The sequence below is a fragment of the Primulina eburnea genome, chromosome 1, assembly GCF_022965805.1.
Source record: "Primulina eburnea isolate SZY01 chromosome 1, ASM2296580v1, whole genome shotgun sequence".
NCBI lineage: Eukaryota > Viridiplantae > Streptophyta > Magnoliopsida > Lamiales > Gesneriaceae > Primulina > Primulina eburnea.
In genome coordinates this window covers 10,066,896-10,079,654 of record NC_133101.1, presented here as the reverse complement: position 1 = coordinate 10,079,654, position 12,759 = coordinate 10,066,896, and the positions used below count along the sequence as shown (strand labels likewise).

At 38.9% G+C, this 12,759-nt stretch overlaps 1 protein-coding gene across 1 annotated transcript in view; it reads left to right on the top strand.

The window, feature by feature from the left end:
• LOC140827261 (uncharacterized) overlaps window positions 1–11,499 on the top strand; it is a 35,904-nt gene extending 24,405 nt beyond the window's left edge. The window contains 3 exon segments of the mRNA XM_073189902.1: window positions 9,106–9,288; window positions 9,291–10,311; window positions 10,426–11,499. Of these exon segments, the coding sequence (XP_073046003.1) occupies window positions 9,106–9,288; window positions 9,291–10,311; window positions 10,426–11,441 (2,220 nt within the window). The 3' untranslated portion in view covers window positions 11,442–11,499.
• Window positions 11,500–12,759: the final 1,260 nt, after the last annotated feature.

Genomic DNA, 12,759 nt, shown 5'->3' with positions numbered 1-12,759 from the left:
GTCAAAAGTGACCGCCCTAGCGAGGAGTGTTCGCCAGGAAAACCAATTTTTAAAAAATTCACTCGCTGGGGCGGTCAAAAGTGACCGCCCTAGCGAGGAGTGTTCGCCAGGAAAACCAATTTTTAAAAAATTCACTCGCTGGGGCGGTCAAAAGTGACCGCCCTAGCGAGAAGTGTTCGCCAGGAAAACCAATTTTTAAAAAAATTCACTCGCTGGGGCGGTCAAAAGTGACCGCCCGAGCGAGGCTTTCTCGGTGGCTATGTTTTTGAAAAAAAAACGACGTCTCGCTGGGGCGGTCGGTTTTGACCGCCCTAGCGAGATACTCTCGAAAAATAAATAAAAACAATGAATGCCATGCCATGCAACTACCTAAATGCAAATGATACGATGAAGGAATAAAGGAAAAAGACTAAAAAGGAGAAGAAGCAGTTCTCAATTTATAGTCTAGAGCTCGACTTTTCACCCGTGTCCTCAACGACTGTCATGGAGCCGAGTGACTCCAATTTGTGGCTCAATTGTGCCACCAATATAGTGCTTTAATCTTTGGGCGTTCACAGTAAACGTCCCTTCCTTGCCATCATGCAACACCACTGCACCTGATGGGAACACCTCGGCTATGATGAATGGTCCTGACCATCTGGACTTCAGCTTGCCCGGAAAAAGTCGCAAGCGAGAATTGTATAACAGCACCGCCTCACCCACTTTGAACTCCCTTCTTACAATGTGTTTATCATGGGCTCGTTTGGTGCGTTCCTTGTAAGATAGTGCAAGATCATACGCTTTTCCTCGAAACTCGTCTAACTGATTCAACTGCAGCAACCGTTTTTCACCTGCAAGAGCAAAATCAAAGTTTAGTGCCTTGGTCGCCCAGTATGCTCTATGCTCTAATTCTACGGGTAGATGACATGCTTTACCAAAAAGTAACCTATATGGTGTAGTGCCTATAGGTGTTTTAAAAGCAGTACGATAAGCCCACAAAGCATCATCTAACCGAATGGACCAGTCTTTTCTATTCACATTCACTTTCTTCTCTAGAATCCTCTTAATCTCTCGATTGGACACTTCAACTTGTCCACTAGTTTGGGGATGGTATGGAGTGGAAACTTTGTGGGTGACACCATATTTGCCCAATAGTTTATCAAAAATTTTATTGCAAAAGTGGGTGCCACCATCACTTATGATTGCACGTGGTGTACCAAATCGATTAAAAATGTGTTTCTTCAAAAATTTTAACACCACTTGTGCATCATTCGTGGCACAAGCCTCTGCCTCCACCCATTTCGACACATACTCCACTGCCACCAAAATAAATTTCTTTGCAAAAGAAGCAGGAAAAGGACCCATAAAATCAATCCCCCACACATCAAATATTTCACACTCAATAATATTATTTAAAGGCATCTCATGACGGTTAGAAATATTACCTGTGCGTTGGCATCTATCACAATTGAGAACATACAAACGAGCATCCTTAAAAAGAGTTGGCCAATAGAAGCCACATTCAAGTACCTTAGATGCCGTCCGTATGGGTCCAAAGTGACCACCTACCTCACGGTCATGGCAGTGGTTCAGAATTTGACTGGTTTCCTCCTCCGCTACACATCTCCTTATCATGGCATCTGCACAGATCTTAAACAAAAATGGTTCCTCCCAAAAATAATATTTCACGTCAGAAAAGAATTTCTTTCTTTGGTGAAACGATAAATTTGGGGGAGGTGTGCCAGTGACAAGAAAATTTGCAACATTGGCATACCAAGGGCACGCATTCACCTCAAACAATTGCTCATCAGGGAACCAGTCATCTATATCAGTATCAACACCATTAATTCTAACATCCTCAAGCCTAGACAGATGATCAACAACCACATTTTCTACACCCTTTTTATCTCGAATCTCGAGATCAAATTCTTGCAATAGTAAAATCCACCTAATTAACCTAGGTTTCGCATCTTTCTTAGCAAGCAAGTATTTTAGGGCAATCTGTATACACAATCACTTTAGACAGAACAAGGTATGAATGAAATTTCTCAAAAGCAAATACTATAGCAAGTAATTCCTTTTCAGTAGTAGCGTAATTCAATTGAGCATCATTTAAGGTCTTACTTGCATAGTAGATGGTATGAAATACCTTGTTCTTCCTTTGACCTAGCACCGCACCAACAGCTGTATCACTAGCATCGCACATCACCTCAAACGGTAACTCCCAATCAGGGGCAGTCAGAACAGGTGCTGTCACCAAGCTCTCCTTGAGTATTTCGAATGCCTGCAGACAAGTAGAATCAAACTTAAACTCAACATCTTTCATCAACAAAGAGGATAAAGGCTTAGCAATTTTAGAAAAATCCTTAATAAAACGCCTATAAAAACCCGCATGGCCTAGGAAACTTCTGACTCCCTTTATCGATGCAGGTGGTGGTAGATTTTTGATTACTTCCACCTTGGCCTTGTCTACCTCGATTCCATTCTCCGACACCTTGTGTCCTAACACAATCCCCTCTTGCACCATGAAATGACACTTCTCCCAATTTAACACCAAATTGCTTTCTTCACATCTAATAAGCACCAAGTTTAAATTCTCTAAACATTCATTAAATGAAGAGCCAAAAATGGAGAAATCATCCATAAAAACTTCAAGAAAATTCTCAATCATGTCATGAAAGATAGCGGTCATGCATCTTTGAAATGTAGCAGGTGCATTGCATAGACCAAAGGGCATACGTCTAAACACAAAAGTACCATAAGGGCAAGTGAAAGTAGTTTTCTCTTGGTCCTCAGGTGCAATTGTGATTTGATTGTATCCCGAATATCCATCCAAAAAACAGTAAAATTCATGACCGGCTAATCGTTCAATCATTTGATCAATAAATGGCAAGGGAAAGTGATCTTTACGGGTTGCATCATTTAATTTCCTATAATCCATGCACACACGCCAACCCGTAACAGTTCTAGTGGGAATCAACTCATTTTTTTCATTGGTAATAACAGTAATCCCACCCTTTTTCGGCACACATTGTACAGGACTTACCCACGCACTATCAGAGATAGAATAGATAATACCTGCATCCAGAAGTTTGATTGTTTCAGCTTTTACTACCTCTTGCATTTTTGGATTGAGTCTCCTTTGAGGTTGTGCTAGGGGTGAGTATTTATCCTCCATCAGAATTTTGTGCATGCAGATCGAAGGACTTATCCCCTTGATGTCCGCAACTTTCCAAGCGAATGCTCCTCTATGCTCCTTAAGGACTCCTAAGAGCTTACTCTCCATATCATCTGTCAAAGAAGAGGAAATAATAACAGGCAGTTTATTATTTTCTCCTAGATATACGTACTTGAGATGTGGAGGTAGTGGTTTGAGCTCCAAAGTAGGTGGCTCCTCTAGGCTCGACTTTTGAGGCATTAAATCTTTTCTGTCTCCCAATTCCTCTAGTCGAAGCCTCACTTGCTTTCTCCAAGGTGGAATGGCATTCAAGTGAGCTACCATCTCCATCTTTTCCTCGTCTAACTCGTCCTCCTGCTTTTCCGTAGTGAGAGTGGCCTCCAATGGCTCTTGCAATCCATCCTGCACAAAATCACAAACGAGAGAATCTAAGACATCAACACGAAAACAACTATCATTGTGCATTGTGTGCTTGAGAGTATTAAAGACATCAAAAATAATTTCTTCTTCTCCAACTCTCAGTCTCAATTTTCCCTCGTCAACATCAATCAGTGCTTTCCCTGTAGCCAGAAATGGTCTCCCTAGGATTAAAGGCATCTCTAAATCTTCCTCCATGTCAAGTACTACAAAATCTGCAGGAAAAATAAACTTATCCACTTTCACCAAGACATCTTCGATAATCCCACGTGGATACTTGACAGATCTGTCAGCCAGCTGCAATGACATCCTAGTTGGCTTGGGTTCACCCAATCCCAGTCTCCTAAACACAGAATAGGGCATCAAATTAATACTCGCACCAAGATTACATAGAGCTTTATGAAAATTAATATCACCAATAATGCAAGGTATAGAGAAACTCCCTGGATCTTTTTGCTTTGGAGGCATCTTGTTTTGAACTAAAGCGGAGCAATTTTCAGTCAAGTTCACAGTCATATGATCTTCTAGCTTCCGCTTATTCGCCAAGATATCTTTCAAGAATTTTGCATAACTTGGCATATTCAATAAAGCATCAGCAAACGGAATGTTAATATGCAGTTTTTTGAATATCTCAAGAAATTTACCAAATTGTGCATCTATCTTAGCTTTTTTCATTGCTGCAGGAAAAGGTGGGGGGATAACAATTTTATTTGGTGCAATAGGTGTAAATGTAGAGTTAGAAGACTTACCTCCTTGATGTTCCACCTCATCCTCACCTTGCTTGTTTTTTTTTCTCATTAGACTCAAGTGCTTTTCCACTGCGCAATTCCACCGCCTTCACATGTTCCTTCGGGTTAGTTTCCGTGTTGCTTGGCAAAGCTCCTTGCTCCCTGTTAGCAATCAACTTAGCCAATTGCCCAATTTGAGTCTCTAACCCCTTTATGGATGCATCCTGGTTCTGAAATCTCGTCTCCGTCGCAGAAATGAATTTAGTCATCATTTGCTCTAAATTAGATTTCTCCTCTCGAGGCGGTTCTTGCTTGAACCCTTGGTGCATCCCATATGGTGGACCTCTTTGCTGGCGATTCTGGTTGTTTTGACCTCCCCATGAAAAGTTTGGGTGATTCCTCCATCCCGGATTATATGTGTTTGAATACGGGTCATTTCTTGGACGGTTCTGGAATACCACTTGTTTTACCGTTGCTCCTTCAGGCACATAGAATGGATTTCCGTCTTGGCAATCCTGCACGTCATGCTCACCTCCACACTTATCACAGAAAATCTCTTGCAGACGCATAGCCGATCCACTCGCACTCATCCCATCAATCTTTCTGTTCAAAGCCTCTAACTGTGCTGACACTGCAGACAAATCAGTAACTTGATTAACTCCAGCACCTCGTCTCTGCCTATCAGACTGAGGCTGATAGCTACTAGCAGCCATCTCCTCTAATAACTCATATCCTTCCTCAGCCGTCTTTCTCAGTAAGTTACCACAGGCAGCAGCATCTATCATAGTACGGTTAGAAGTAAGCAGACCGTAGTAGAAAGTTTGAACAACTAACCCAAGAGGTAGCTCGTGGTGGGGACATCTCCTCAACAAGTCCTTATAGCGCTCCCATGCCTCGTAAAGTGACTCTAGCTCATATTGAGCAAAAGTAGTAATGTCGGCTCTCAGCTTCATAGTCTTCGACGGAGGAAAGTACTTGATCAGGAATGCCTTCGCCATATCCTCCCATGTAGTGATAGACCCTACAGGCAAACAGTTTAACCACGCCTTAGCTTTATCTCTTAGTGAAAATGGAAATAAACGCAAACGAACAGCATCATCAGACACAGCATTAAACTTAAAAGTATCGCAAATTTCAAGAAAATCAGCTATATGAGAATTAGGGTCGTCAAGTGCACTTCCCCCAAATTGAACAGTGTTTTGAATCATCTGAATGATAGCTGGCTTGATCTCAAACTGGTTAGCTCGGATGACAGGTCTCACGATGCTTGGACGTGCTCCATCAAGAGACGGTTGTGCATAATCCAACATTGGAATGCGACGTGGTATCTCAACTTGTCTATTGTCACGCTGTTCCTCTCCACGTTCTTGCTCGCGTCTTTCCATCTGTTCTTTGAGTCTTTGTTGCTGTCTTCGCCTGCGGAAAGTTCTTTCGATTTCAGGTCAAATTCAAGCTCCACGTCAAGTGATCTTGGCATGCACCACAAGAAAAATCTGCAACACAATGAGAGTATCAAATAATAATGAAATAAATAATACTAAAGAATTTAAATGAAAAATAAAAAATTGTGAATCAACAGTCCCCGGCAACGGCGCCAAAAACTTGATCGAGCAAAACTTGCACAGTGAATAGTCCCAAAATTTGTTGTATAATTAAAAGCTCGATTTAAATATCGCAAGTGCACGATAGTCAAGTTATAATAAACGTAAGTGAATACGAGTATCGTTCCACAAGGACTGCGTTACAATATCTTTATTTCCAAGTAAATTTCTTTAGCAACGATAGATTGAGTTGGTGATTAAACTAAAGTGAATTTAATAACTAAAATAATTAAAGTGCAAGAAAAAGCAATCAAGAAATCAATGATTAAATTGGATTAAAATCAAATGAGAAACGAATTTGTTGGGAATAATCAGTTCACCTACCGCTCGTGTTCAAATAATTATACTCGACTTTTACTCGTGCATTCGACGGAATTCCATAGACTAATTAATATACTCTGTCGAGCTATATTAATACTAATCATAAACATGCAGTAATCAAGTATCCTCAATTATTTAACAGTTCATGATTGCATTACGTTCTATGGAATCCACTAGCTTTCATCCGGGTGAATTATCACTATCGACACGTATCCAATTCCGTATATCTACTAAAATTGTAAATCCGTGGTCTATACTATTCGATCCTATTGTCAATTATTCTATCGAAATCATCAACAACATGAAATAATCAAAGGAAGTTAGCTAGACTTCAATTGAAATAAGAAAGCACAAAAGCATAAACAAATCACTCATAGAAACGTCGAGCAATAATGTTGAACAACGAGTACGGGGTAGGATCCCCTCAAATCCCAACAAATCTAGAGTTTAGCAACTAAAATTCATAATAAAAACCAACAACAATCTGAGAAATAAAAACTGAATAATGAAAATACTAAAGATGACGACGGATGACGGCCACCACGCGTGGAAATCTCGAGGTCTTCGAAATCTCCTTTGCTCCTCGCCTTTTCTCCAAGAAAATCTGATGAAAGTGATGAAAAATCGCCCAAAACGCCGCCTCTCTCGTGTATTAGGTCTATGGTGTAGAATAGAGTCCAAAAAAAAAGGAAACATATCTTTTCAAATCTCGCAGCTCGCTAGGACGATTACTTTTGACCGCTGGGGCGAGTGGTTCTCGAATTAAAATCATCGGCTATGTCCATGGTCTCGCTGGGGCGGTCACTTTGGACCGCCCTAGCGAGAGGTTCACGCAGAAACTCCTCGGCTAGACCAACATTCTCGCTGGGGCGGTCACTTTTGACCGCCCTAGCGAGACACTCGCGCAACAACTGCTCGACCAAATTAAAATGCTCGCTGGGGCGGTCACTTTTGACCGCCCTAGCGAGATCTCTTCGCTGCTTTGCCAAATAAAATCCCACTTTTCGGTCCAATTCCTACAAAACAACCACAAAATACACGAGATCAGCCATATGCTAAATAATGATAGAAAAATGCTAAATTAAACTAAAACAAACTAATGTGATGCATGAATGCGACTCAAAAACAACACTAAAAACACGTAAAAACGAGTCCTATCAGTTCACAACTCTTTGTGATTCAGGACATAATCCTTTATTCGGGCTTACCCTAGTTAGCCTCATTCTTTTCATCAACACCTTGATCAAGAATGTCAGAACTCATTTCTGATTGCACTCATCGGATCATGGTAAGAGCGTCTAGTAGCATCGCCCCATGATTCCCTAGGTATCACTGATAGTGCCTGCAAGAACCAGTCGATTATGATTAACGTACAGTACGGTCCCTTCATCTCAAATATCCCGATCGAATCTGCAACCATTGGTTCATCGAGGGTTGCATATTAATTCGATAACTATGTGTTACATATAATAGTGGCATCGCTTGTACTATTGGAGAACTCCTTCTCCAATGTACATCTTATACTCTGGCCAGAGATTCCATGCACTATTATTACATCAGATCACATAGGATATCCACACCCGTAGGTGAGCGGTGAATCCCCGACTACAATGCACTGGCTCCTATATGTGTCGCAACTGTACCCAACCTCGCCACCTGATGACTCTCCTGGAGCCGGTAAACGAGTCAAAGCCCTACCCATCTGCGTGTTTGGACATCTCTATGCCCTTACGAAGAAACGCAGTACACAACATCACAGATGCTAGTCTCGAGCTCAAGCGACATTTATCCATGTTTTAGGCGGATGAATCGACTAGGAACGAATTTAGAATATGCAGTATTTACAAATGAGTTTCAACATCGAATTACGATTCATTTGTATTAAAGCATAATCAAGGATTTTATCTCTGCTACTTGCATGAGTATACAGATAAAGTATAACGAAACCATGAAAAGTTAAATTATATTAAAATAAAGATTGTTTATTTCACTTGAGTAAATAAATTCCCTAGCCAACAGTTGGCTTACAGGACATCTACTCTAACAATCTCCCACTTGCCCTAGAGCCAACTACCCATAAACTTTAATCCCATTGCTTCGTGATGCTACTCAAACAATGGACCTGGCAAGCGCTATGTAAGTGGACCAACAACATTATCTGCAGAGTGTACTCTTTCAACTGATATATCTCATCTTACCACAATCTCCCGGATGATGTGGAACTTCTTCAGTATATGTTTGGATTTTTGATGAGACCTTGGTTCCTTTTCTTGCGCAACGACACCAGTGTTGTCGCAGTACATCAGGACTGGATCAACTCCATTAAGAATGACGCCCAACTCTTGGACAAAATTACTCATCTAAACTGCATCTTTTACTATTATGTTCTTGTATGAAATCTGATAAGATGAGAAGATATGTAGTTTTATTAATTTAATATATATATATATATATATATATATATATATATATATATATATTGTATATATATATATTTGAATATTAATTTTTTGAATATTTTTATAAAATTGAATACCATGAGACTTAAATAACAATTCAGAATACACGTGTCAAAAATGATAGGGGTTTATGTGTCTATATAAATTCTGCATGTGTTGATGATGAGTGAGGTAGTCTTTATCTTTTCATATTTTTTTTCATAATTTTTAATAAATTGTGACAATCATCGTTCTTGACAAATGAGGTTACATCATAATTGATCATCGACAAAATTTATCTCCCATTCAATAAATACATATGCAATAGGATTATAGGAATAATGTATAATTATTATTTACTGAGGCGCATATTTTTGCAGCTTAATCATTTATTTAATAATTTGAACATATTTGTCAAACATCGATTTCTCTCGTTTCAACAGACCGTCGAAATAAAGATAAAAATGGATTGCGAAGGATGCGAGAGGAAGGTTCGAAGATCTGTGGAGGGGATGAAAGGAGTGACATCCATAGAGGTTTCGCCGAAGCAGAGCAAGCTCACCGTCATCGGCTACGTCGATCCCCAAAAAGTCCTCGCCCGTGTAGCTCATCGCACGGGCAAGAAATTAAAGTGGAGGTCTGGCCATATGTCCCGTACGACGTGGTCGCGCACTTGGAGACGACTGATTGGTCTAGAATCCCGAGCCTCTCTTTTCTGACACACCTCAGCCTTCATGACAATAAACTCACTTTGCAGTTTCCAAGTTTTATAATCAGGTGCAAGAGTATTACTCTTCTTGATTTGTCATTTAACAATCTCACAGGCCCCATTCCCGAATCAGTATTCAAAAACTTGTTACAGCTCGAATATCTTGGTCTGAACGAAAACTCATTTGAAGGAAATATTCCGTCTTCTGTAGGCCAACTCTTGAACCTTAAACAACTATTACTCGAACTTAATCACCTCGATTCAACAATTCCTCCTGAGCTCGGCCAATGCAGCAACCTTACCTTTTTGGCCTTAGCCTTCAATTCACTTACAGGACCTTTGCCTCTATCCATGTCAAACCTGACCCAACTAACATTCTTGGATCTAGATGATAATAATCTTTCTGGTGATATCTCTCATTTTTTAAGCAATTGGACCCAACTAACATTCTTGGATCTTGGAAATAACAAATTTTCAGGCTCCATCCCGCTGGAGATTGGAAACCTCCGAAATTTGCATTATGTAATTCTTTCAAATAATCTATTCTCGAGTGCAATACCATCAACAATCACAAATCTCACAGAACTCAAAGGGCTAAGCTTTTATGCGAACAATCTCAATGGAACTCTTCCACCTACAATTGGGAATTTAACTTCACTCCAATATTTTGAAGTGAATAATAACCAATTGACTGGGCAGTTGCCTGAGATTTTTGGGAAAAATATTCCTGGATTGACCGTTGCTGATTTTTCTATGAACCACTTTTCGGGGAATCTCCCACGAGGATTATGCTGTGGATTATCAGTCAAATATTTTGTAGCGAGAGAAAACGATTTACATGGGCCATTGTTGGAGTGTTTCAAAAATTGTTCGAGTCTACGTACGACGGCCAATTTGAGAAGGATGGATTATCTACTCTTGGACTCAAATAAATTAACAGGTGAAGTTCCTTTTATCACAAGAAGTTACATTCGGACGCCCATTCAAAGGTTGTTTTTCATTTAATTTTTCGATTTTCTACCCATTAGTTTCTAAGTAATTTGCAGTTTAACAGGAGAGATTCCATCATCCATTTGCGATATGAGTTTCCTTCAGATTCTCCATCTATCGAATAACAGATTGGAAGGAAAAGTTCCACAGTGCATAGGAAACGGAAGTGCTTTGTTATCTCTTGACTTGAATAGCAACGATTTGGAAGGAACAGTCCCTCAGTCCTTGGCCAAGTGCCGACAGCTTCAGGTTCTTAACATCGGGAACAATAAAATCCAAGATTATTTTCCCTCTTGGATGGAAAATCTCGCGGAGCTTCGAGTTCTTGTGCTGAGATCTAATAGGTTCCATGGTACGATGCCTGCTTTAAAGAGTAATATTTCCTATCCTATGTTGCAAATCTTCGACGTCTCCGACAATCAATTCACTGGAGCTTTGCCAGACCAATATTTCAAGAATTTCAAAGCCATGATTGATGTCAAGGAAAACAAAACTGAAACAAAGAACTCAACGTTACGTTACCCTTACATGGAGTCTGTAACATTAACTGTAAAAGGACGGGAGCTTCAATATCAGAGAATTCTGGAAACACTTACGACCATTGATTTGTCAAGCAACATGTTTCATGGAAATATTTCAGATACAATAGGAATGCTCAGATCATTAAGGTATTTGAATTTGTCCCATAACTTCCTCACGGGTCATATTCCTGAATGTGTAGCATATATAAGCGTACTAGAGTCCTTGGACTTATCTTCAAATCAATTGGAAGGGGAAATTCCCCAGCAGTTGACGAGGTTAACATTTCTAGAACTGTTGAATCTGTCATATAATCATCTTGTTGGGCCGATACCCCAATCTGGCGGTCAGTTTCTTACATTTGACAGCAGCACATACATAGGAAACTCGGGATTATGTGGATTAACTTTGACTAAGAAATGCACAGATGACGAAGAGATGTTGCCACAACAAGGTGATGATGATGGTAGCATTTTGGATGGATTTACGTGGCAAGTTATTCTTGTGGGATATGGATTTGGAGTAGTTTTTGGGATCATTTCAAGTCGTTTCGTTTTTTGATCTGTATTAATAGATTTGAGTTCTAAATTCAGCACTAAATAAATTGAGGTTGTGGATATGTTCTATACAGTGTTATTCCATAGTTCGAAAAAAAGAAGTTGGCATTTAAAGATCCGTGAGACCATCTCACAATATACATATTTGAAGAAAAAATATTGATGCTTATGTCTATAAATGCCAACTTCTTTTTATTACTTTTAGGCACTTGAAACGAGTAAGGCTGGGAATTCATATATAAACAAAACAATGCTTTACTACTATATGCCTAATTTATTGACATTGTTTTCTCTCTAACAAAACAATGCTTTACTATTATATGCCTAATTTGTTGACATTGTTTTCTCTCTTTTAAAAACGATATATTTTTTTGACAAAATAAACAATTATAAGATCATTTAGGCTCGTGATTATTCAATGCATTTAACCTCAAGTCACGTAAAGTTACTTAAAAGATTTTATCGTCACATACATTTTCTATTAAAGGAGTAAGTAAAAGGTATTTTTTAAAAAAAAGAAATTTCATTAATCATGCAAAGAATTACAATAAGCATCAAAAGGACGTTCAATCAAACAAGGCAAAGTCTCAAAATAAACCGAAGCACTAGCATAAAAAGGAGCAACTCTAGCAAGAGCATGAACTACTACATTTAGATTTTTAAATAATTACGTGATCAGGAATATTATATGCATAAAATGGAACAAATAAGGCGGCAATTGATTGTACAAATAAATTGCAGTGTTTGTGAAGTGACTGGAGTACTTTTGAAATGTAAGACTTTGTAATTAATTATTCGGTAATTTGGTATAATTAGAATATTTATTTACTTGATTAATTAAAATAATTAATTACGTCAAATAAATTTAAAATTTGTTAAAAATATGTATTTTAGAATATTCGATTTAATGCGATATCAAATACATCAAGAGTTCAAATAACACACAAGAACAAAATAAATGCAAAATGGGATAAATTGACACACATTACTTTTATTAGTAAATAAACATAATACACACATATACATACACCCATCTCCAGTTCCAATAAAAGAATAAAGAAGAAAACTCATCCCCAACCCCTTTTCTCGTCACTATTGTGGTAACAATAGAATAATCGTCATAACTTTTTCGTTCGATGTCAAAACTCAAAATTTCTTGAAGGTTTTGTTCCCCACATCCATAGCTTCGATTTGAGTCATGAAACACTGTTTTTGTCTTCTCAACATGGTATTTATATTTACCCAAGTAAAGTGGAAGCATTTTTGAACTAGGAAAGACCGACCAGTGTGCCAAAGATTCGAAGTTTCATGAGTTTAACTGG